This window comes from Octopus bimaculoides, chromosome 14, assembly GCF_046866305.1.
Source record: "Octopus bimaculoides isolate indiv1 chromosome 14, ASM4686630v1, whole genome shotgun sequence".
NCBI lineage: Eukaryota > Metazoa > Mollusca > Cephalopoda > Octopoda > Octopodidae > Octopus > Octopus bimaculoides.
Window position 1 is genome coordinate 4,946,570 of NC_142941.1, and position 27,940 is coordinate 4,974,509.

Genomic DNA, 27,940 nt, shown 5'->3' on the forward strand with positions numbered 1-27,940 from the left:
TCAAGGTGTTTTTAATTATTATTATGATTATTATTATTATTATTATTATTATTATTATCATTATTACTATCATTACAACTACTAATATTAACAGTTTGTGCTGCTGCTGCTGCTGTTGTTGTTGTTGTTATTTTCATATCTATGAATGTTCCAAATATTATTGGTTGTTTGATTGGTTAGGTTGTTTTTAATTTTTAAAATTTTTATTTGTCATTGCCGTAGTGGTCGGAGTTACTCTTAGAAGGTGCGTGAATGCCTTGGATGTTGTTCCAAGAAGTTTGTTTACCTTGCTTGACCCCACAGGAATAGCTCGAAGGAACGCTAGGCCAGCTGGAACCAAGCAAAGGAGGCATGGGGTACCCTCTAGACCACAGATAGTTGCTCTCCCAACTCTGTGGCATTTCGTGCAGATATGCTGGGGTGGATGTATGAGAAACTGGGATTGAAGGAGTCTGTAACTGGGTGGATTGCACATGAGGATCTCGGTGATGTGCTAATGACATGGGCCCGGGGTGGGGTGAACCACCCTGATTGACTTTCATGCTGTTTTTATGTGAAGACGATGAGATTGGTGGTGATGAAGAATTTGGTATGTGCTGATGATGTTTGTTGCTATGTGTTTCTGGGCTGTATGTATTAAATGGGGAAGAGCTTTTGTTCTGCGGATGTGTGGAGTGAGTAGGCGTGCTGTTCCCACTCAACATCGAAGGGGGCGGTTGAGGGAGGGGAGGCTCGCAGCCGGGTCGAGGCCGTTTGTGAGTGGCAATATGAGATTCACTCTCACATGTGCTGAATGCAGACGGAGGCTTTTCTTGGGTGTGGTTCGAGGACTGATGACTCATTCGGCTTCCACTGTTCAACAAAGATGAAGAAGAGTTTGGAGATGACAGCGAATGCATTTGCGATGCCTGTGGTTGTGGATTCTTCGTGAAGAGTTCACAACCTGTACGTGTGCGCCTATGATTGTTTAAGTTTGCCTTTTGCGAGAAAGATTTCCCACAACTTTCACACTTAAATGGCTTCTCTCCAGTATGAGTACGAAGATGAGTTTTCAAGTTACCAGCCTGCGAGAATACCTTAGGACAAAGGTCACAACAATATGGTTTCTCTCCAGCATGGGTGCGAAGGTGAAGCTTCAAATTACCTCTCTGGCTAAAAGCTTTGTCACACAGGTTACATTTAAATGGTTTTTCGCCTGTGTGCGTTCTCATGTGATTTTTCAAATTTATTTGAAGAGTAAATTCTTTGGGACAATAATCACATTTATACAGCTCCCCGGTGTGTATACGTTCATGGATTTTGAGGAAAAACTGGTTACAAAATGGTTTCTTGCAGAACTGACAATAGTAGAGCTCTCCTGTGTGGAGTCTTTTGTGGTCGTTTAAATTAATCTTCTGGGAAAAGGCTTTCCCACAGACATCACAGGCAAATGGTTTCTCACCTGTATGAGTTCTGAGATGGAGTTTTAAGTTACCTCTTTGGCTGAAAGCTTTTGAACAAACATGGCACTGAAATGGTCGGTCACCAGTGTGTGTTCTTTCATGATTTTTAAGATTGATTTTCTGCGAAAATGTTTTGCTACAATATTCACATTTAAACACTTCACCAGTGTGTGTACGCTCATGGATCTTCAAAAAAAACTGGTTACAAAATGATTTCTTGCAGTAGCTACAATAAAATAACTCTCCAGTGTGTATACGCTTATGATCATTCAAGTTGATCTTTTGAGAAAATGCTTTTCCACATATGTCACATGCGAATGGCTTCTCTCCTGTATGGGTTCTCAAATGAAGTTTTAAGTTACCTCTCTGACTAAATGCTTTATTACAGACATTACATTGGAATGGTTTCTCTCCTGTGTGTGTTCTTAAGTGATTTTTCAAATTTATCTGTAAAGTGAAAGATTTTGTACAGAACGTGCATTTATACAACTCCCCTGTATGTGTACGTTCGTGTATTTTTAGAAAAAACTGGTTACAAAATGGTTTCTTGCAGAACTGACAATAGTAGAGCTCTCCTGTGTGAAGTCTTTTGTGGTCGTTTAAATTAATCTTCTGGGAAAAGGCTTTCCCACAGACATCACAGGCAAATGGTTTTTCCCCAGTGTGCGTTCTAAGGTGAAGCTTCAAATTACCACGCTGACTAAAAGATTTATTACAAACTGTACACTGGAATGGCTTCTCTCCAGTGTGAGTTCGCAGATGATTTTTAAGGTTGATTTTCTGTGTGAAGGCTTTTCCACAGTAACTGCACTCAAAAGGTTTCAGTCCTGTGTGAGTGAGTTCATGGTTCTTTAGAAAAAACTGATTTGAGAATCCTTTTTTACAGAAACTACACTGGAAATCTTTTTCCAATGGCTGATGTTGCGGTAGCTTGTTGTCATACATATGCGAGGGAGAGTGATGGGGTGGAAGCGACTCTCTGCCAGCCTCGTCCATTGCTGAAGGTGATCCTAGAGTGGTAGGAACATCTTTCCTGCCCATCTCACCTGAACTGTAAGTCTTTTCAGCAAGTGGCATTGTCTTTTCTGGACACTTTGGATAACTGCTTGGATAAACCGGCTGCCCACTATACAGCGGTGGTTGGTTGGTCATTGGAAACATCGGTTGAAAAGGATACATCTTGGCAATGGGTTGGTACTTGTGCGATAATGAATCAGTTTATCCAAGTTCAAAAATCAATCAAATGTGGAAATGAAAAGAACATTGAGTATTGTTGTTAATGTTATTGTCAATGTTGTTGCTGTTTTTTTTCTCTTTTTCTTGTCTGTTCTATGTATGTCCGGATTGAATGTAGTTTCACAGACGTCACAAGACTAACAATGTTCTCAGCGGCCCATGAACAGAAGACCAGCCTTAAAATCAAAATTTATTCAACGTGCCACATACTCATAAATTGAGAGGATGGTGGGAAAGGAAGGATAGATGTATTTCTGACACCTCCAGGGATTCTTCTAATTCAAATTAACATTGGACTTTGAAGTCTCAACATAGGAGCAGCATGGAAAGTGGCATCTGGAAAGAAAGAGAAAACAAATACTTTTATAAAAAAAAGATCAAATAAAATCATTAAATTAACATAAAATTATATATATATGTGTATGTACATCATCATCACCATCGATTTCACATGTGTGTGTGTATATATATATATATATATATATATATATATATACATACACATGCACACATATATATTTCAAAATGTAACCACATGTGAATCGTTGGCGATTTTTTTTCCTGTTTTCCTTTTCCATTGGACTTTTCTCTGTTTCTGAAGAAGAGCTCTTCTTTCCTTCCCTGAGTGTCTGCTAATACTTTACATATTTGTGCTTGTTCTTCATTTTTGGGGGATTTACTATGTATATATATATTGGGTTGGCAAGAAGGTAATTTTGCTTTTCACAAATAGATAGAGTTATGATTTTTTTGAATGAGTTTTGTGAATGTTATGATTTTTCCCTTTTGACATCTGATAGCCGTTACTTTTAGCCTACTTTAGAAGCAAATTGCACTTTTACTAATTGTAAATTTGTTTAGTGTCAATTTTAACATGGAGTGCAAAAACAAACATTTTTTGCCATATTTTGCTTTTTTATTTCTGTAAAGGCAAGAAAGCTGCTGAGGCTCACAAAGAGATGTGTGAAGTTTCTGGTGTTGATTGCTTAAGAAAAGGCACATGTCAGAAATGGTTTAGAAAATTCTGTTCTGGAGATTTTTCACTCAAAGATAAACATTCTGGTCGACCTACTGAAGTTGATGATGACCGAATCAAAGCCATAATTGAATCTGATTATCATATAAACTGTGCGAAAGATTGCAGAGAGGTTAAATGTATCACACACAATAATTGAAAATCACTTAAAATGTCTTAGACTCGTTAAGAAGCTCGATATTTGAGTTCCACATAAAATTGAAAGAGATTCAATTAACACAACAAATCAATATTTGTGATATGCATCTCAAATGCAATGAAATTGACCTTTCTTTGAAACGAATCATCACTGGTGATGAAAAATGGATTGTTTACAATAACATCAATCAAAAGCGATCATAGTCCAAGTGTAATGAACCGGCACAAACTATATCGAAAGCTGAACTGCATAAAAAAAAAAGGTCTTGCTGTCAATTTGATGGGATTGCAAAGGTGTTGTGTATTTTGAGCTGCTTCCAAGGAACCAAACGATCAATTCAGATGTTTACTGTCAACAACTAATGAAACTGGAGGAAGCAATCAAAGAAAGACGACAGAATTGATAAATCATAAAACAATCATGACGCTAGACCACACACGTCTTTGCTAACTCCTGAAAACTTATTGGAGCTGGGTTGGGAAGTGATGTCACATCCCCCACACAGCCCTCCCTCACCTTGCACCATCAGATTAACATTTATTTCAAAGTTTGCAAAATTTTTTGAATGGTAAAACTTTCAGTAAATGAAGATGACCTGAAATTGTACTTGCTGCAGATTTTGGCTGATAAGGACCAGAAGTTTAATGAGCGCAGAATTATGAAGTTGCCTGAAAGAGGGCAAAACGTCATCGAAGAAAATGGAAAACATGTAATTGATTAAAGTTCATTCTTTGTATGAAAGACAAAAAATGACTTATGTTCACACTAAAAAACCGAAATTACTTTCTTGCCAACCCAATATATATATATATGGTCAGTTTGGTATTCAGAGAGAACTGGATGTTAGATAAGTGGGGGGACAGTCGTCAGATTAACTAGTCCAGTTGAACACAAAGGAAAGTGTGTGTGTGTGTGTGTGTGAACAAAGACTTCGAGAGAGTAAAAGCAAGAATAGAGGTTAACAAAGAAAGAAACAATTAGATAAACAGAAAGAAGTGAATATAAGTGAATTAATAAACAGACAGCTGGATTAACAGATATGGAGATTAGTCCAGACAGCTAGCCAGGAAGAGAGTTAGATAGACAAAAAGATTAGTGTAGATAAACAGATAATTAGAAAAACAAAAACTAACTAATCAGACAGACAGGCAGACACTGATAAGACAGAATGAACACAGAGAAAGAGAGAGAGAGAGAGAGGGGGGAGGAAAGAAGGGTCTGGGTAGAGAGTAAGCCGGACAGAGGAGGGGGAAGTGATAAAGAGGGCCTGAGAGATGAGAGAGAAAGATAGATCAGTATTAACTGATACTCTCCCTTTCAGCAGACTGGGGTGAGGATGAAGGGGGTGTTTATTTATCTGTCTGTTTGTGTATCTTTCTCTCTATCTATCAAATGGCTGTACTGTAGTCAGAGAGAGAGAGAGAGAGAGAGAGAGAGAGAGAGGGGGGAGGCTGGGATGGTGGTGGTGGAATGTAGGGTGAAATAATGGATGGGTAGTAGTCAGAGGATATGGAAGAAGCAATTTGTCACGGTTGGTTTGGTCCAGCATGGTTGAGAGGTCAGAGGTTCTTGTTTCAGTGCTGCTTTTTAATTTGGGTTGAGGGCACAGAAAGCCAGCAATTGGAGCTCACACACACACACACACGCAATCATAGCCATTTAAAAGTACATAGAGAAACACGAAAACACGTGTCTACATACACATACATATATACACATATGTACACACACACAAACATTTAAAAACACATATCGACTCACATATCCAGGATTGTACATACAACACACCTACATTACACAGCCATGTTACACTCACTCTCCCATACTTCTACCCATCCATACGTGCATCCAGCATACTTATAAACATCAATTCAACCATACATACACATCCATCCAGAAAGACAGGCAGACAGACAGAGCTAGCAAGTTATGAATCACTGTTTTATTTTTTTTAATTCTATGGCTCCTCACCCCTTCACACCCCTCTTATGTTAACTATGGATTCATCCATCCTCTCGCTATCCTTCAAGCCCCTTCCTATGGCCTTCCTGTCTACAATAAAGGGAATAAGATACTGATCAAGAGTGGAAAAGGGGAAAAGGGTGTTGGTTTCGCTAGGGATGGCAGAGAGGGATGTAGTGAACAATGGACGGACACACATATACACAGACAGGGGGAGTAGATAGAGGTGAAAGAAAGAAACTACAGACAACGCTTCCTCCCCGCTGTACACTGCCATTGCTGGATAAGAAAGGAAGGAGGAAGTGCATGAGGAGAAGGAAGAGGAGAAAATAAGGGTGGACAGGTTGAGATGACAGAAATATATAGAGAGAGGTTTCAGTACGTAAGGCTTAAGTTGTGTATGTATGTATGTATGTGTGAGAGACAGAGTGTGAGTGAGAGAAAGAGAGAGTGTGTGTGTGTGTTTGTATAACTTTGTGAATAATGTATTATAAATGGGTTAGTATTATTTATAAATAGATTAATATTGTTTATATAGATATATACAATTTGTACAATTTACAGATATATATAATTAGCTGCAATGTAATTTATTAGGATTAATATGTGCTTGTAAATGCCGTATAACACACACACAAACACACACTATTGTGGTACTAGTCAAATATGACAGGGTACGTTTTGTTTCCTTTCAGTAATTCAGCTCTTTGCATCACGCAAAGTGCCATTTTCTTCTTGTGTTTCATTCTGTCTTCTTTTAGTTATTCTTTTTAACTCAAGCCATATTGTCCTTCTGTCACACTCCATCTCTCTAATTCCCATTGAGAATTGGCTTTTGGGGAAAATCTTGAACGTCTTTCTTCTCTTCAAAGTTGACCAGTTTCTCCGTAACTCAAAATTTCTTTGTTCCACTTGAAGTTACCTTTTTTAAACTCATGCACTCTTACTCACCATCACCATCACCATTTAATGTCCATGTATCATGCTGGCACAAGTTGTATGGCTTGACAGGATCTAGGGGGTCCATGGGCTGCATTGTGCTCTAGCGTCTGGTTTGGTATGGTTTCTATGGCTGGATGCTTTTCCTAATGCAAGCCACGTTAAAGCATGGACAGGGTCTTTTTTTCATGCCATCAACACTACTGACGTCACCTTGCAGCTTACAAGATTATAACCTCTGAAGCAGGTGAGAGGGACAACCTTATTCTAGGAGAATAAGGAGTAGAGAAGGATGAGAGAAAAGGGCTGGAGAAGAATGGGTTTCTTGATGTAAGGGAGCTACATGACTACTTCATTATTCACAATCACAACCATATTTCATTATTTCTTCTCTCTCTCTCTCTCCTCTATCAAAATCACCTACCACCTATTCTCTTCCCGAATACATTTCTTCAATATCATACATACATAATTTTCTCTCTGTTTTTCTAACATTCATTCACTCTCTACAATTCTTTTATTTTATTTTGTTACTTCTTTCACCCCTCTATTGTATGGGAGCCAGTCAAGTGGCACTGGCAATGACCATGCTCGAATGGCGCTTTTTACGTGCCACTGGCATGGGAGCCAGTCAGGTAGCACTGGTGTTAAAATCCCCACTGGGGAAGGGTGCGGTAGCAACCACTTTGAGAACCTATGACTTAGAATAAGATCTATCCTGAGCCCTAGAACTCGTTAAGGTTGGGCCTTAATCCAGTTTCCTTGATACATAAATGAATGAGATCACCATCCCCTAAGGATGGTGGTCTGTCACAGAGTTAACCTCCCAGCTATAATTTACCGCTGATTGGGCTGGAACAACACGAAATGAAGTGTCTTGCTCAAGAATACAATGCAAGGTCAGGAATTGAAACCATGGTCTTACAATCCAGTATGCAATATCCAAACCACCAGATGATATGCCTTCACAGTAGGCATCAGCATCTTTTATATTTTACTTGTTTCAATCATTGACTGTGGCCATGCTGGGGCACCGCCTTCAAGTATTTTTAAGTTGAATGAATCGGCTGCAGTTCTTTTTTTTTTTAAAGCCAGGTTTTATTCTATCAGTCTGTTTTGTTGAACTGCTAGGTTATGGGGATGTAAACACATTAACACCAATTGTTCGGTGGTGGTGGTGGTGGTGGGGACAAACACAGACACAAAAACACACAAACATATTATCACCATCATCATCCTCATTTATCATCCGTTGTCCATGCTGGCATGGGTTGGACAGTTTGACTGGGCTGGCACACTGGAAGGCTGCACGAGACCCCAGTCTCATTTGGCATGGTTTTCTACAGCTGGATGCCTTTCCTAATGCCGTGAGGGTAACGGGTGCTTTTACGTGCCACTGGCATGGGTGCCATTTGCATGACACTGGGGTGCTATTACGTGCCGAATATATATATATATATATAGATAGATATATGATAGGCTTCTTTCAGTTTCTGTCTACAAAGCTTTGGCTGGCCTGAGGCTAAAGTAGAAGACATTTTGCCTAAGGTGCCACACAATGGGATTGAACCCAGAACCATGTGGTTGGGAAGCAAACTTCTTACCACATGGTCATGCCTGCACATGTTTAAAGATTACATGCTAAATTTTAGGAAAGTATTGCACTATTTCCATTGTTGTGCATACAGTGAAGACGTGGCTCAGTGGTTAGGGTATTTAGGCCACGATCATAAGGTCGTGAGTTCAATTCTCAGCGACGCGTTGTGTCCTTGAGCAAGACACTTTATTTCACATTGCTCCAGTCCACTCAGCTGGCAAAAATGAGTAGTACCTGTAATTCAAAAGGGCTGGCCTTGTTACACTTTGTGTCAAGCTGAATCTCCCTCCTGAGAACCACATTAAGGGTACTCGTGTCTGTGGAGTGCTCAGCCACTTGCAAGTTAATATATATATATATGTATGTATGTATATATTTGTGTGTGTCCTTTGTGTCTGTGTTTGTACCCATACTGTTGCTTGACAACCAATGTTGGTATGTTTACGTCCCCCCGTAATTTGGCGGTTCGGCAAAAGAGACTGATAGAATAGAATAAGTCCTTGGGTCAATTTCTTCGTCTAAAAGGCAGTGCTCCAGCATGGCCACAGTCAAAATAACTGAAACAAATAAAAAAACATCTATGTCATTGGAATCGGTACAAGTTGTGTGTTTAACTCTTCCTGGCACCAACCCATAGGAAGATTCTCCTGGATCTAGGATTCAAAAACACACTTCTTTTATAATTTACTTGTTTTAGTCATTGGACTACCGCCATGCTAGAGCACCACCTTGAGAGCCTTACTCGAAGAAATCAACCCCAGCACTTATCGTTTCTTTATTTTTTTGTAAAGCCTTGTACTGCTCTTTTTTTGCTAAACCGCTAAGTTATGGGGACATAAACAAACCGACACCAGTTGTCAAGTGGTGGTGGGAGACAAACACACACATAAGTATGTACGTACATACACACACTCACACATGCTATTTTTATCTTCTATCCTTTACTTGTTTCACTCATTGGACTGCAGCCATGTGAATAGTTTAATGGTATCGACCACATTCGGATGGTGCTTTTTACGTGTCACTGGCACAGGGAGCCAGTCAGACGGCACTGGTATCGGCCACAACTACAATTTCCATTTGATTGTGATTTGATTTGAATTTTGATTTTTGATTTACTTGACTCAATAAGTTTCCTCAAGCATGGGATGTCACCCGACGATTTAAAGGTACATTTTAAATGGGCTGGTTATGTGACACTGGTGTAGGCTACGGCTGTGGTGTCTCTCCAAGAGAGAGAGGGAAAAATATTAATGACGATATCATTCTTTGGCTGCCTAGTTGGGGTTACTAGTGTGTCTGTATGTATAGGGGTATGCTACATAGGTACGTATACGTGTCTTCGTGTGTTGAAGCATATTTTCTTGTGTCTAGGGAGAGTCATTCTCTTTTAGTGCCTTATAATTTAACACACTCACCTGTTCAGTTTCCACTCATTTACTTTTCAGGAAAAATAAATACGTAAATGAAAGGAAATTGAACAGGTGAGTGTGTTAAATTATAAGGCACTAAAAGAGAATGACTCTCCCCAGACACAACAGAATATATATATATATATATATATATGATTAATGAGAGAGACAGAAGATGGAAGATACGAGAATGTTTATTGATCACTAGAATTGTTTTGACCTATCTAGCATCAGTTCATCATGGGTGGGATACTGGACATCTGGTTCAGGTGTATCTATCGGTGAAGATGTTTGTTTTTATGCCAACATTAAACCAAAGCATTGTTCAATACATTTTAGTGGGATACATACATACCAAACTCTTACAAGGAGTGATTTCAAAGTTTTGGCTTGCCTGCCTTTGTAACAGAGTCTGACAAAGGTAAGATAAGTCAAAACTTCAAAGGTACTGTTAACCTTTACTGAGCGTAAGCTTCATATGTATGTTTGTGTGTGTATGTATATATCATCATCATCATCATCATCGTTTAACGTCCACTTTCCATGCTAGCATGGGTTGGACGATTTGACTGAGGACTCGTGAACCAGATGGCTACACCAGGCTCCAATCTGATCTGGTAGAGTTTCTATAGCTAGATGCCCTTTCTAACGCCAACAACTCCGAGACTGTAGTGGGTGCTTTTACGTGCCACTGGCACGGAGGCCAGTCAGGCAGTACTGGCAACGGCCACGCTCAAAATGGTGTATTTTACGTGCCACCTGCACAGGAGCCAGTTCAGCGGCACTGGCAAATGATCTCACTCGAATGTCTTTTCACGTGCCATATATATATATATTATTATTATTTATTACTTGTATTATATATATATATCCTCCTCCTCATCATCATATTTAACGTCTGTTTTCCATGCTAGCATGGGTTGGATGCCTCGACAGAAAATGGCAAAAGCTAGGGGCTGCACCAAGCTCTATTGTCTGTTTTGGCCTGGTTTCCATGGATGGCTACTCTTCCTAATTACAGGGTGGACTGGATGACGTTTTACCTGGCATCAGCACCAGCAGACTTCTGTCCCTTTCACTAAATTCTACTCAAAAGCAATGGTTTACTCAGTTTTTGTTGGAACTCATTTACAGCAGAATGGAGAGGAGAGATATGAAATGAAGTGCCTTGCTCAAGAACACAATGCACCACTCAGACTGGGAATTAAAACCATGCTCTGATAATATTGAGTGTCATATCCTACTCACAAGGTCACATGAGGTAGATAGACAAATAGATATCAAAATTAGATAGACAGATAGTTAAATTAGATAGATAGATAGATAGATAGATAGATAGATAGATGAGAGAGAGAGAGAGAGAGAGAGGTAGACAGACAGATAAATAGATAGAAAGATAGACAGATAGATAGATATAGAAATTAGATAGACAGATAGTTAAATTAGACAGACAGACAGACAGACAGATAGATAGAGAAACAGACAGATGGATGGTTAGATAGTATCACGACAAACTGCACTATAGAATAAATAACTGTAGGTTAAGCCATGTGGTCAGATAATTTGTAATTCCTGCATTGGTGCCGTGAATGGTATTGGATTTAAAAAAAATCTATCATCAAATATGCTGTTTGTGAATTAATAACATTAGAAACCAGTTAGATAGACATTGTTACTGTTTGGAGAGTCACTATATGTGTTTCCATGGATTCAGCACAAGCCGGTGGTTCCAAGGTGGTTTCAGTTTTTGCAATGAAATACAGTTTGGTTGGTTTTCGTCTGCCTCTGATATATATATATTGTTTTTAAACACAGCATGTTCATAAAAGATGTTTATCTCTGGTTGAAATACAATAAGCATGATATAAAAATGGCTGTGTGATAAGAAGTCCCTAATCCAACCACATGGTTCTGGATGTAGGCCCATAGAGAGGCACCTTGGGCAAGTGTCTCTACTATAGCCCTAGGCCAACCAAAGCTTCATGAATGAATTTGGCAGACGGAGACTGGTAGACCTATAACATGAATGTATGTGTGTGCATTAGTGTCTCCATGTGTTGACATCATGTGACAGCTGTAAACGAGTGTCACCATCACGCAAGCAGTGTCCTTCATCTCCAATCTTCCGTGCGAATATGTCTGGTCACGGAGAAAGGTTACCTTAGATGGGAAACAAGTGGGGGTTGGCAACAGGAAGGGCATCCAGCCTTAAAAAACCTGCCTCATCAAATTCCATCCAATCCGTACGTGTATGGAAATATGGACGTTAAAGGATGATGGTGATGATGATGACGACGATGATGATGATGATATATACTACACTCAAACACATCATTGGAGTTTCCTCAAAGAATGCATCAATGAATGCAGTGCTTAGTTATATTTTTTTATCTTTTACTTGTTTCAGTCATTTGACAGTGGCCATGCTGGGGCACCACCTTGAAGAATTTTTAGTAGAATGAATTGAGCATAAACGCACCAACACTTATTGTCAAGCAGTGGGAGGGGGGAATAAAAGCAGACACAAAGACACACACACACATATATAAATGATGGGCTTCTTTCAGTTTCCGTCTACTGAATCCAGTCACAAGACTTTGCTCAACACAGGGCTATAGTAGAAGACACTTACTTGTTCAAGGTGCCATGCAGTGGGACTGAACCTGGAACCATGTGGTTGGGAAGCAAACTTCTTATATATAAATGAATGCTAATAACCAAACTGATTTTCATCACAGAAAAGGGGGAAAAAAGGGGACATAGATGCACTATGTCCCCTACTTTAATTAAATGGCTACGATTTTTATAATTACATGTTCTGGTTCAAATACTATGAGTCCCTCCTGATACACATATATATTCATATATATATATATATGCATATTCATATTCATACGTTTACGTACGCATATATATCAAAGAAGCTGGGGCTAGCAACATGAAGGGTGTGGTAATAAGTAAGGGCTCGCAACAGGAAGGACATCTGGATGTGGAAAATCTGTCTCATGCAAGCATGGAAAAGTGGACATCAGAGCAATCATCAGCGTCACCATTATCATTTGACATTCATTTTCCATGCTGACATGGGTTGGACAGTTTGACAGAAGCTGGCAAAGCTAGGAACTGCACCAGATTCCATTATCTGTTTTGGCTTGGAGATCCCTCTTAATGCCACCCACTTTAAAACAGTGATGATATATATACAAAGGGTGCTGAAAAGTTCCTGGCTTTAAAGGTGTTGCAAAACGCCTGGTTGGGGGCTCAACCTTCCAAGTTCTTTTACAGGGCTTAGAAAAACTGAAGGGCCGCTGCAATAAGTGTGAGAATCTGAGAGAGGAATCTGTTGAATAAAATCATTAACTGATCCTCTTGCATTTCTTTTTACTCAAAGCCAGGAACTAACAGCAACCCCTCATATATATGTACACACACACACATATACACAAAATGTCCTCTTTTCCATGCCTACATAGGTCAGATGAAATTTCATTGAAGTAAATTTTCTAGGGCTGGATATTTTCCCTCACCTGTTCCCAATTAAGGTAATATTTCCCTTGAATCCTTCAAGCATGAATAGCGTAATGGCCAGGCATGATTTTACAGATGATTGCAAAAGAACAACGCTAGTCGTACAATAGTAACAGTCATTCCTAACGAGTGTGTGAAGCCAAGACAAGGAGGAACACGCACACGAGCACACATATCTACACACATACACAGCAAGCTTCTTTCAGTTGCCCATCTACTAAATTCCCCCACAAAACTTTGGTTGGGTCAAAGTTGTAGTAGACACCTGCTCAAAGTGCTGCACAGTGAGACTGAACCTGAAACCATGTGGTTGGCAAGTGAACATCTTAACCATTCAGTCATGCACATATATCATCATCATCATTGTTTAACATCCACTTTTCGATGTTTGCATGGATCGGATGGAATTTGTTAAGATGGATTTTCTACATCCAGATGCCCTTTCTCTTGCCAGTCTTCACCTGTTTTCAAGGAGGGTAATATTCTCTCATGGCAAGACATGTTTTCATGGCAGACTGGAAACAAAGGACACTGCCTTTATGACAATAACATTTGTTTATGACCACCGCATGAAGTTTATAAACGATAGGGAAACTTGGAGAGAGTTTGTGGATGGATGAGTGAATTTGATGTTGCTGAGAGGGGTAATTTATCGACCCCAAAAGGATGAAAGGCAAAGTCAACCTCAGCAGAATTTGAACTCAGAACATAAAGACAGACTAAACACTGCTAAGCATTTCGCCCGGTGTGCTAACGGTTCTGCCAGCTCATTGCCTTAGTATTGCCAATACACGCACACAAATCATCATCATTATTCTAACAGCCACTTTTCCATGCTTGCATTGGGGGCAAACAAAACTTGAAGCAAATTTGCTGTGGCCAGAAGCCCTTCCTGTTGTCAAGCTTCACCTATATCCACATAAGCTAACATTTCTGCCTAGTTCTTACAACAGACAGCTCAATTGCCAGACATGTTTGCATGGTAGATTGTAGAGAACAATACTATTTGAACGGTGACTTTGTTTTCATGCAGCCTGCAAATGTCGAGAGAGAGGAAACACAGAAACAGACACTAGCATGCCTGTAGATACACGTACACACGCGTGCATGCACGCACACACACACATTACAAGCTTCTCACGCCATAGTTCAACACACCTACTCACAACACCACACACCTGGACCATGTGGTTTCCAAGTGAATTATTTGGCCAAATAGTCATACCTGTGCTTATTTGAGTGTGTGCATACATATTCATCCATCCATCCATCTATCTATCATATGTATATGTATATGCACACACATACATACAACGGGCTTCTTTCAGTTTCTGTCTACCAAATTCACTCACAAGGCTTTGGTTACCCCACGGTTATAGTAGAAGACACCAGCCCAAAGTGTCATGCAGTGAGACTGAACCTGGAACCATGTGGTTGGGAAGCAATCCTCTTACCACACAACAGCATGTACATATATATATATATATATTCTTTTACTTGTTTCAGTCATTTGACTGTGGCCATACTGGAGCACCACGTTTTCCCTGGATGAGGAAGTGAAACCCTCTTTCATGAGGCAGTGATGATGATAGTCCAGTGACGAGGAAGTGAAAACTGTAGTGAAGAAGTGGCTCAAAGAACAGTCAACAGAATTTTACGGAGCAGGGATACATGCTCTCATTCGAAGGTAGAACATCGCTATTGAGAGAAACGGTGACTATGTTGAGAAGTAGGGATGTGATCCAGAGGACCAGCTTCATTTTGATGTATGATACATGTTCCTGTGTTGGTAATTATAGCTGTCCTAAACAAAATGGCATTACTTTGTGACTCACCCTCGTATGATCCTATATAATTCTTATATGTTCAGACGAAAGTGTAAGTTGATGAAATTGTTCAGATAACTATCGAAACGATCAGAACCTTTAATGAATTTATGTCATACCATCATCTTTATTCCTTTATCTTTTACTTGTTTCAGTCATTTGACTGTGGCCATGCTGGGGCAATGCCTTTGATGGGTTTTAGTTGAACGAATCAACCCAGGACTTATTTTTTAAAGACTAGTACTTATTGGTCACTTATGCTGAACTGTTAAGTTACAGGGACATAAACAAACCAACAGCAGTAGTCAGGCGGTGGTGGTGGTGGACAAACACAGGCACAAAGACACCCACATAAATATATATACACATACACACACGTATATACATAACCGGCTTCTTTCAGTTTCTGTTTACCAAATCCGCTCACAAGGCTTTGGTCAGCCCAGGGTTATATCAGAAGACACTTGGCCATGATGCCACACAATAGGACCGAACCTGGAACCATGTAGTTAGGGAGCAAGCTTCTTACCACGCAACTACGCCTGTGCCAATTTCTGTTTATAAGTGGGAATGGATGCACTCACTGCATGAAAATTGCTGTATAGGTTTCAGCTCTTAATAGTATCCACGTCAAACTTCCTCTATTACAAGACCTGGTGGACCTAGAAACATATATAAACCTTATCACTTTGGAGCACCTGTTTCTAATCCTCGCAGCATACCCGAACTCCTGAACTACTCACTTAAAGCAACCACCCTATCTCCTCACAGCAAACTCACTCGTCGTAGAGTTATGAAAATAAGCCATTCAATTCACTGTGTAAAGTGGTTAGAATTAGGAAGGACATAGAGCAACGGACACCATACCAAAATCGAGACACTGGAACAATACGAGGTCCTCCAACCCGTTGGATCCATAAAATCGTCCAAGCCATGCCAGCATGGAAAGTGGATGCAAAACATCTATATCACACACACACGCACACTTCTGAATAGTTTGTGTCTACCAAAGGTATTGCTTAATTTGCTCCATACAAGAAAATGCTTTCCCCAATATGTTTCACACTGACAACGAACCCAGGACCATGTAGCTGCAAAGCGAAATTCTTAACCACACAGCCATGCGTATATCTGTTTGTGTGCGTGTGTGTGTGTTCGTAAGTGTGTATATGTGTGTGCACGCGCGTTATGTTTATATATATTGAAAGAGACAGATAGAGGTAGAAAGAGAGAGGGTGATAGATGTAAGGTGTATGTCTCCTCTATATGTGTGCGTGCTATGCTTATTTGATGTACAACGGAGTTGACAAGGAGAGAGAAAGAGTCAGAGATAGCCTGTGATAGAGAAAGAGAAAGGTAGAGTGAGAGAGAGGGGGAAAGAGAAAGGAGACAGGCGACATCACATACAACATCAACAAAAACCTGCACACATAGGTGTATATGTGTGTGCGTTGTTAGAGAGGGAGGTGGGTTGACATTCTGTCGCCTCTTCTTAACCCCTTTCCCGACGGCAGTGATGTCAGATACAGGAAGAGGACGACGACACCAAGAAGTAGTAGTGGTAGTCATGACGCTGGGGGGAGGGGAGCGAAAACGTGAAGACGAACGAAGAAGCCTTTATGCGGTTAATCAGTCTGCTAGAAATAGTAGCTAAATCTCCCCTTAAATTAATCTATTAACCTCGTTAAAAAGGATCATCGAATCATAGATACGCAATACCTGAGAAATGGACAAAATGCCTTTTTATCATAGGTCTGCTTAGTTAGGGAAGACCTGGGGCTGAACAATAACACATACACACAAGCATATAAACACATTAATACATACACATACAAATGTACGTATATATATATGTGTGTGTGTGTGTGTAAATATATATATATATATATATATATATATATGCATGTATGTATACAAACACGCATACATATTATATTTAGTACGTATAGACACAAGGGGACAGGGATAAGGTATATATATGATGATCATGCCGTTTTCAAGCACATTAGCAGCTTGGGTGGCGAAAAATTAATGTAGACAAGGCAACGAAACCGGTGAGAGCTCTCAGCATGCCGGAAGCTTACCTCCAAATCTTTAACAACAAACACAATGAGCCAAAGCGGTCACTCGACGCGCTAGAAATAGCAACCAGATCTCACACATCATAACCTTGCTATCTTAGAAGAAAACACCTTTTGGGGCATCTTTTGGATGCAATGGCTAAGAAAATAAAAGAATGGTCACGGTTGGAAAGCCTTCGATCATAGGTCCAGCTCCAAAAGGGCCAACATGTGACTAAACAATACGTATAAAACTACATATACATATATATATATATATATATATATATATATATATATATATATATATATATATATAGAGAGAGAGAGAGAGAGAGAGAGAGAGAGAGATAGATAGATATACAAGCGCGCATCTGGATGTAGAAACGGGATAAAGTACATCAAGAGTTTATTTATTCGCGAGAAGTCTATGGGTCACTCTGTCGCTACTCAGTGTGAACATTCAGTCGACAAAAGAAGGAGCTTGCCCCCTAAATTTCAGGAGGATTGCGCATAGGAAAACTCTGAGCAGCGACGGAATAAAGCACTGGATTGGAACGAATATGTGTGTGAGTATATATACATACACAGAGAAACAGCTACATATATATTATATACGTGATCAAATGCGAATACATACAGAAGCATTTTATATATACACATATGTGGCCGGAGTTTTGAATATATCAGTGAATGGAAAATAAAAGGACGATAAAAACAGAGAGTATGAGACAGAAATATACACACTACACATACATACATACATAGAGAGAGAGAGAGAGAGAGAAAGATATATGTTTTACATTGTGGGCAAACTCACCAAGGAAGTGTACGTCCAGCTGTCCCGCGAGGCCCGCGCTTGAACTTGGATCGGTGAAGTTTACTGACCGACTCGGACATTGTTTGCGAAGGAGTAGACTCCCTGAAGAAGTAAAGATCAAAACAAAACTCTTGTATGGATTCATAACTGGAGGGGATCAATGGATGAATGACGTTCAATGAGGAGTAGTAATGTTGTTGTGCAAGAAAATTTGGCTTCTGAAAAGCTGCCTTTTAAACTAATATATATATATATATATATATATATATATATATATATATATATATATATATATATATATATATATATATATATGTATATATATATATATAAATACGTTTTTTAATTAATTAATTAATTATCTACGAGATTTAATTGATATATCATTTTCTATATATATATATAAATGTAATTAGAGAGTAGCATATATAAATGCATTAAGTTATATAATAAATTATATGTATATATATATATATATATATATATATATATATATATATATATACGCTAATCAATTGTATTATACAATCAATCGTATGTTTATATAATCATATATATATATATATACATATACATACTATAGATTATATAACATATATATATATGTATATAAACACTATGAATTAATATATATATATATATATACACACACACGCGCGTGCCCACATCAATTTTCGCTTTTTTGGGTTTTTTAAAATTCCTTCAGGATTATTATAATTTCTCTTGTAGTTATTTTGCCATTCTTCCACTTTCGATTATTATTGCTATTGTACTCGTCACAATTATTGCTGTTCTTGTTGTTTGGAAATGTTTTTTTTTCGTCTTTTTTTAAATACTGGGGTTTTTTCTTGGGCTGTTTTTTTAGTTTTTAGTTTTAAAAGGAATATAAAAATGGAAGTGAAGAATTTTTCTGCTTCTCCTCGTCGTTGTTTTGAGTTTGTTTCTGTTTCTATTCTTTCTTGAGTTCTTGCTTTGTGTTTTTTGATTTGTCTTGTATATTTTTGTTATATATTTTATTGTTTTTGTTTTTGTTTTTTTCGTTTTATTTTCTTTAATTCACCGCCTTGTTTGTGTGTGTGAGAGAGAAAGGGAGGAAGAGAGCGATGGATAGAGAAATAGAGACAGACTGAGAGTGTGAGAAGCAGAGAGAGAGAGAAATTGTGTGTGAGAAGAGAGAGAAAGCTAATGACTGAGAGAGGGAGAACCTTGACTAACAACAACAACAGTTCTATTGGAAGCAGTTGTGTGGATGGCTGGCTGGATGTAGTGTCGGACGGCAGGGAGAGGCGGTTCTGTGGAAGGAGGAAGGCACTGTAATTGATGAAGGTGGGGGGGGGTGCAAAAGTGGTGTTGGTGGTGGATTTGTAGTAGCAGTGGTGGATATAGTAACGGTGGTGGTGGTGGCGTTACAGATGCGGTGGATGTTGGAATAATGCTGGTAGTTGTGCTGCTCCTCCTGTATATGTGTGTGTGTGTGGATGGAGAGAGACACGGTGTTTTTCATGTGTGTGCAGTAGAGGTGAGCATGTGTTTACAATGGGGAGGGGTATTGTGATGGGGGCCCGTCCTGAGAATAAGGAAGTATGAACGTGTGCAGGTCCCACTGTGTCTTAAAGCTGTCCCCCCTCGTTTCTCTCTCTCTCTCTCTCATTCTCTCAGTTCTGTCATATTTCTGCATGGATCTGTGTACTTATATGTGTCCCCAGGACAGTATATATTGTATTTTCGTTACACAGTGCCACACCGTAGATATGAATGTGCATGTGTGTGTTTTACACTGTACATGGCCATATGTGTCTGACTGCTGCACTTTCAGTATGTGTGTGTGCGTGTGTGAGAGCGTCACTTTATCTCCGCAGCACAAAAGGCTACCACCCAACCCACACAGTTATAAATCCAAAGATCCAAGTGTGAGACAAAATCTCTCCCTCTCGTATGTATATATATAATATAAGGAGGAGAGAGAGAGAGAGGGAGAGATGATGTGTGGGTTGTTTAGTGGCTGTGTGTGTGGGTGTGACTCTTGTGGACTAAGAGTACTTTTCTCTCTCATACGTACATACATACATACATATTTGTGTGTGTGTGTGTATATATATACTATCCGTATCACGTCCTCATTTTGTTGTTTTTTTGAACTTATATATATATATATATATATATATATATATATAGAGAGAGAGAGAGAGATGAACCATAAAGAGGGCAACTTGACTAAGAGAGAAGAAATTCTGAAAAATCCTGCTCAGTGAGGAAGTGTGCACCACTGAAGCTAATCCATGTAGAAGAGCAGTAATTCTGAATAGAAACCTACATGGAGGGGACATGGACTCCGCAAACTGCTGAAGAAATAAGCTGTCTTGGAGGCGAACAATTCTGAATAATAATTGTCACAGTGTAGAGGGAACTCTAGCCATGACAGACAAGGTCTCTTGTAATGGTGACGCAATGAATGCACTCACACTATGCTGTAAAATGATCAGTGATAGGAAGGTTATCCAACCATGGAAACCATATCAAAATCACAAATATAATCTTTTCTGCTTGTAGGTAAAAGTCTTGAATTTATTTATTTTTTTTTTTTGTGTGTGTGTTTTTGCTAGTTGGTTGCATTGATCCTAGTGTCCAGCTAGTACTTTATTTTATCAAACCTAAAAGGACAAAAGACAAAGTCAGCTTTGATGGAGTTTGAACTCGGAACATAAGGCTGGAAGAAATACTGCAAAGCATTTTGTCAAATGCACTAATGATTCAGCCAGTTCGCCACCTTAACTGGATTCAAATTTTGGTAAAACCTACCAATTTTAGGGGAAGGGGTAATCAATTACATCAACTCCCTCCATATTCTACTGGTACTTATTTTATTGAGCTCGAAAGGATAAAAAGCAAAGTTGACCTAGGCAGGGTTTGAACTCAGAACATAAAGAGCCAGAAGAAATTCCGCTGAGCATTTCGTTCGAAGCAATAACGACTCTGCCAGCCAAGCCACCTTAACAGTCACAAATATAATGAAAGGGACGAAGAAGGCATACAGGAGTCACACTTACCAGGTTAGTTCAGTGTACAATAGGGGAACGATCAGGTGGAAACATCTACAACCAAAACCGAGAAGTCATCCATCATCAAACAATCACAAAAGCATTCTTCTTTTCAAATGAGAAACCTGACATCAGACAACCTACTCCACACCCAACCCCTTAAGCACTGGGAACCTCCCTCTTCTTGTCAAGTACAAGTCTTTAGGGACTGCCATCATCGTTGTCGGCATAATGAAAGGTAAGTACGAACACATTGTAGCAATGCTGGAGGAGATGTGTGGTGGTGGACAAGTGGTACGGTGGAGCAGGAGCTCCAGCCATCAAATCCATCATGAGTGAGGAACAGAGGTATAAATTATTCTAGGTGGGCAACAGTGATGGTAGGGATGGACTAGGCATATTGTTGAAAAACAAATAAAGGTACCAACATAAAATATCACCATCATCATCATCATCAGTTTAACATCTACTTGTCCATGATTGCATAAGATAAGAGTATGTTGGGGGAGAGTATTCTACAGTTGGATGCCCTTCTTGTTGCCAATGTCCACTTGTTTCAAAGTGAGGCAATAAGCTCTCAGGATATCAAACATCAAAATGGCCTGTACATGTTTATATATGTGAAAAGCCTTAAATCAAACGACACCTTATGGTTGAACCTTTTGCTTATGATGATCACACAACATGCCAAGAGGTGCAAACATGTTTTTTGCAGTGGACTGCAAGTAGAAGTCATCAGCAAAGTCAATAGTTACAAGCCAGTGAACACACATGGAAACAAGGCATATATGAACTTAGACATACGCACACACACACACATACAGTGGGCTTCTTTCAGTTTCCATCTACCAAGTCCGCTCACAAGGTTCTGGTCGGTCGAAGGATATAGTAGACATTTGCCCAAAGTGCCACACAGTGAGACTGAACCTGAAACTTGTTGGTTGGGAAGTGAACTTGTTAACCTCATAGCCATATCTGCATCTATGTGACAATAATTAAATTTAGACTTGTGATATGCAACAGTTACTTCTGCAAATGCACCATCAGGACTGATAGATGAGCAGAGAGGCCATTTCTGTGTGCAAACCAATTCAGTAATGAACGAGAACAAACTTAGACATGATGGACAGCATCCTCATGGCTCCACCAATATACAAGAAGGCTATGGATATGGTACAAAAAAAAATGAGAAGGGATGAAGACTCTTGAAGATTTGTGACATAAAAGACCTAATATATACACATATATATATATATATAACAGATATCTATACATATAAATGTATGTATATATATATGCCTGTATAAATGTAGATATATACAGGCATATATATATTGACAAATATGAGGTGTAGTGGAATCACCCAAAGGCTTTGACACACAGCAGCAATGCACAGGAAATAGGTTTACGTGAATACCTTGGTGGATCCTTAGAGGTAGTGGATAGTTTCTGTTACCTAGGTGACTTAATTAGCAGTGGAGGAGAATGCTCTGAAAGTGTAGTAACTAGAATAAGAACAAGATGGAGGAAGTTCAGAGAGTTAGTACCAATATGGTGATAAAAGTCCTCTTTCTCGGGTGAAAGGCAAATTGTATGAAGCTTGTGTGTGAACAGTAATACTACATGGTAGTGCAACACTGGCCATGAATGCAGAGGTTATGCAAAGGGTGGGAAAAAATGAAGCTAGCCTGCTCTGCCGAATGTACAATGTCAGTGTGCATGTATAACAAAGTGCAAATGTGTTGAGAGAAAAATTGGACATAAGGGGGCATGAGATGTAACATGCACAAGAAAAGACTGTGTTGGTATGGTCAGGTGATGCATATTGCAGCAGTCCTTCAGTTTTCCTACGTCCTGTAAAAGAACCTGGATGTCTGGGCCTCCAACCAGGTCTTTCGCGATGCTCTTAAAGCCAGGAACTTTCCAGCACCCCCTCGTACATATATACACATAAATATGTACATATTCATTTATTTGTTTTTATGTCTGTTCTTCTAGGCTATTATGAATTCAAGAAACATGTCACCGAGGCAATGGTTTACAGCTGGATGCCTTTCCTGTTGCTAACAGATGACTTGAACTCTGACAACACATCCAACCCATGCTAACATGGAAATCAAACCTAAACTGGTGATGTTAATGATAATGAGACAGGTGTAGGCGAGACTGTGTGGTATGAAGTTTCCTTCCAAACCACATGGTTCTGGGTTCAGTCCCACAACCTCGGACCTGCTAAAGCCTTGTGAGTTGATTTGGTAGATGGAAACTAAAAGAAGCCCACCGTATATATATATACAGAAAAAAGCCCTAGGCTTAAAGAAAAATAAGTACCAGGGTCGATTTGTTCAACGATGAATGTACGTGTGTATATTATATATTCTTTTACACGTTCCAGTCATTTGACTGTAGCCATGCTTTAGTCGAACAAATCGACCCCAGGACTTATTCTTTGTAAGCCTAGCTGCTTTTGTCGAACCGCTAAGTTTTGGGGACATAAAGAAATGTATAACATATATATACACGACGAGCTTCTTTCAGTTTCCAACTAATAATTCCACTCACAAGGCTTTGGTCGGCCCGAGGCTATAGTAGGAAACACTTGCCCAAGGTGGCACGTAGAGGGACTGAACCTGGAACCATGTGGTTGGGAAGCAAGCTTCTTACCACACAGCCGTGCATATATATATATATATATATATATATATATATATATATATATATATATATTTATATATATATATATATATATATTTATATATATATATATATATATATATTTATATATATATATATATATATTTATATATATATATATATATATTTATATATATATATATTTATATATATATATATTTATATATATATATATATATATATATATATATATATATATATATATATATATATATATGGCTGTGGTTAACAAGATCGTTTCACAACCACATGGTTCCAGGTTCAGTCTCATCTTCCACAATGGCTCAGCGCTGGCCAATGCTTTTTGAATGAATTCTGACACACGGCACAGAATAGGTTTCGGACTTAAATAAAGAAAGATGGATTTGATCAACTAAATCCTTAAAAGGGGTGAATATAAATAGAAGTATATATATGTACATACAATGAATGTATGTGTGTGTGTGTGTGTATACATATTTATATACATATATACGTATGAAATAATGTGTGTGAATGTATATGTATATACACACACACACATATATATATACATACAAATATATGTACGTACATATACAAATGCTTGCACAGGTATATAATTGTGCACACATATACTTACACGTAAACACACACACACACTCATTCTAGCCAGATGTCGGGTTTAATCCTAGATTTTCCAGCTGTAACCATCTCATTTCGTTAAGGCTCTCTCCAGTCTCCTCTCCTTATTCAACAGAGAAGGGCCAGATTTATGAGAACTGGCTACTATTTCTTGCATGTTTAGCGACCCCACATAGGCGCTCACTCTTTGGTTTGCGTTATATCATGTGGACACATACTATGGGGTGTGAAATATTTGACCAACTTTTATAATTCTAACAAAACTATAAATTGACTCATAAACGGATTTATGTATGTATATATATGTGTATATTAGCGATCGTTCTTTTCAAATGGGGAGAAAGTACAACACAGGAATACACACACGTATGTATATACACACACACACGCATCCTCATATGTGTATTCCCACGAAGGGACGACTACCAAAAAAACTTTGTGTGAATTATATATACATGTGTGTGTATGCATGTATGTATGTAAAGTGTGAGTGTGTATATATTTTAAATCTGTAGTTTAGGGATCAGTAATCAGAAAATACCAAAGATTATCGCGACCAAGTCACAAAAGAAAAAATTCTCAAAGTTAAAAGAAAAAAAAAAGAGGAAGATATACGATGGGATGTGGTGACATTCATGCCTTTCCGAATGACATTTGCGACGTTCGATTCTCGCACGAGGCGAGATAGCCACAACGTCACGCGGTCCTCGTTTAGCGGAAGAGGCTTACCTTGCTCTCTGTAAATAAATATTGCGCAAGTAGTTTGATATATAAGTATCTATTTATATTCATATTAGAATCTATTTATATTCATATCACAGTCTATTTATATAAGCATGTGTGTGTATGTATGGAGGGGGGGGGATTGGAATATTTTCTTAGCTTATGTCTCTCCCCTCCTCCTCTGTTATAAAACCACTTGAGGTGTGCGTGTGTAGGTTTTGGAAGCAAGAGGGAACCAATGTGGACAATGAGCTTACACCTCTATATGTAACATATATATGTGTGTGATTACCTATATGTTTGCTAAGTGTGTATGTACGGACACAAGGTATGTGTGTGTGTATATATACATATGAATATGTCGGCGCACGTCCATATATATATATATATATATATATATATATACACACATACACACATACATATATATATATATATATATATATATATATATATAAAGAGAAAAAGAGAGAGAGAGCGGGTGTGTGTGTGCGAGTGATATGCGTGTGTATGTATATATATGTCCCATCTCACCAGAACGTCATGGAAACGGGCCAGTAGAGCAATAGAAAGATGAATTGCGGTACTATTTAGAAGAACAACAACAATAGGAACAACGGGGAACGAGGATAAGAAGAATTGTAATAACAATAATAAAGTAAATAAACATAAAAAAATATACTACTAATAATAATAACGGTTATAGTAATTAATAACGAACCTGGTCATCAGTAGCAGCAGCTGTAGTAATAGTAGTAGTAGTGTGGTGGTGATGGTGGTTGTGGTGGTGGTGGTGGTGGTGGCTGTAGTAAGGAAAGTGTGTGTATGTGTGAGACTGTTTTGTTAAGTTGACTGAGAAAGGTGGAGGGAATATGAGGGTGAGTTAGAGAGAGAGAGAGATGGAAGTGAAAGAGAGGGAATGAAATATTAGGTAGGGTATATGAATGGGGAAGATGCTTAAAAAAAAAAAAGTAATAGAGAATATGTGTACGGGATGAGAGGAAAGAAGGAGGTAGGGAGGAAATTTAGACAGGGTAGGATGTTTGTTAGAGGGGGAGAGATGACAGAGAGTGAGAGGAAAGAGAGGGAAAATTAGTGAAAGATATGGAAGAACATTGAGAGTGGGGAGGGAGGAGAATAAAGAAAGATAGAGAGAGAAGCAAAATAGAGAGAGAGAGGGGGAGGAAAATGGAGAGAGAATGGGTTATCCTGAAGAAGGATGGAACTACGAGTCGAAGTGGATGTCAGATTCTACCAGGAGTCAGGGAAAAGGAATGGGAGAATGTTAAAAAATATGATGGAGTTAAAATACAGAAAAAAAAAACATGGTACCAAAGGACAGCATAAAATAAAGAGTAAAAATAAATGGAAGGAAAATTTGAATTAAAAATGGAAGAAATAAATTCTGCTTTTTTTTTTCTTTTACGGTTATTTTCTGGATGTTTTTGTAATTTTTTTGTTTTTGTAAAGAAAAAAATATATAGCAATATATAAAAAGGTCGCTAAAAGAGAAAAGAAGTAGAAAGAGAGCGAGTTAGAGGATAAGACGGAGCAAGGATAGTAAGTTAGATGTGTAGAGGAAGAGGGAGAAAAAGAAAGAGGGAGAAAAAGAAAGAGGTAGAGAGAGAAAGAGAAAGGAGAGAAAGAAATGGAGAAAGTTTAAAGAGAGGGGGAAGTGACAGAGTGTGTGTAAAAAACATGTTAAGTGATGTAGACAGAGTAAAAGTAGAAGGAAACTTTGAGAGGAGGAGGAAGGGGAGAAAACAAAACACTTGGATATATAAGAAAGGTGGAGAAGGATAGGCCAGAGAAGAAGAGGGGGGAAAATGACATTGAGAGAGAGAGAGAGTCAGAGATACAAGATGTACAGAAAGAGGGAAAGCGAGAGAGAGAGAGAGAGAGATATGAGGGGGAAGGGGAGGAAAAACGTTAAAAAATATCAACGCAGAGATAGGTTAAAGATAGGCTAGAGGTAGGAAGAGGCTGACAGTAGGAGTGGGAGTAAGAGATAAAGAAGGGGAGGAGGTGAAGCTGAGGTAGATAAAAAAATGAGAAAGAAATAAAAAACCCAGCAGCGTGACACACAGACAGAGCAGAGCTGTGGTGCTTTTTTTAAGTTTATTCGGAAACTTTGCTTTTATTGTTTTGTATTGTTGTTGTTGCTACCGATTTTTTTTTCCTTTCTCTTATCTATTTTGTTGTCTTTTGGTTTTGGTTTTTGGTTTTTGGTTTTTGGTTTTTTTACACAGAATGACTCAGTTTATCGCAGAAATAGAGAAAGGGAGGATGAGAGAGAAAGGAAGATAGGTGAAAGAGAGAGGGGGAAAGAGAAAGATAAAGAGTCTTAGAGGGAAGGAAAAGAGAGTGAGGTGAAAAAAATAAGGCAGTGAGATAGGAGAAAAAGAAGAGAGGGAAGGATAGAGATAGAGAGTGAGGAACAGAGAAAGATAGAGAGAAACAGAGAGTAAGAGGTGGGAGGAAAGAGGTAAAAAAATAAGGAAATGAGGATAGAAAGAAAGAGGGAGAAAGAATGGGTAAAAGGAGACAACAGAGACAAAGACGGAGTGAATGAAAAGAGAGAGAGAGAAAGAGGGGTTAAAAAACTAAGTTTGTAAAAGGGAGGAAGAGAAAGATAGAACAAGAGAAAGTAGGAGGGAAATATAAGAATGTGTATGAGAGAGAAAGGATGAGAAAAGGGCGAAGAAAGATTGGGGAAAGAAAGTAAGGAAAAGAGAAAGGGAAGTGAGATTGATGGTAAGGAGAAAGAGAGAAAGGCGTAGAGAAGAAAGGATAGGGAGTTTAGGAATAATTGATAGATAGATAAATTGAGAGAGGGAAAGAGGGCATTTTTATTTTTTGTTCCAGAGACAGAAGTAAGGGGGAAA

General features: G+C 38.7%; 1 protein-coding gene across 2 annotated transcripts; it reads right to left on the reverse strand.

Annotated features, from left to right (window-relative positions):
* Positions 1 to 200: 200 nt before the first annotated feature.
* On the reverse strand, positions 201 to 27,495 carry LOC106870062 (uncharacterized). Of its 2 annotated transcripts, XM_014916031.3 has the most exons (3): positions 25,777 to 27,495; positions 17,998 to 18,099; positions 201 to 3,014 (listed from the first exon to the last, which is right to left on the reverse strand). In XM_014916031.3, the coding sequence occupies exon 3, from the start codon at positions 2,619 to 2,621 to the stop codon at positions 204 to 206; it is 2,418 nt and encodes an 805-aa protein (XP_014771517.2). In that variant the 5' UTR covers positions 2,622 to 3,014; positions 17,998 to 18,099; positions 25,777 to 27,495; the 3' UTR covers positions 201 to 203. The 2 variants fall into 2 exon arrangements, with proteins under 2 accessions (XP_014771517.2, XP_089219307.1); XM_089363181.1 differs by lacking the exon at positions 17,998 to 18,099 and having other exon boundaries at positions 25,777 to 26,663.
* Positions 27,496 to 27,940: the final 445 nt, after the last annotated feature.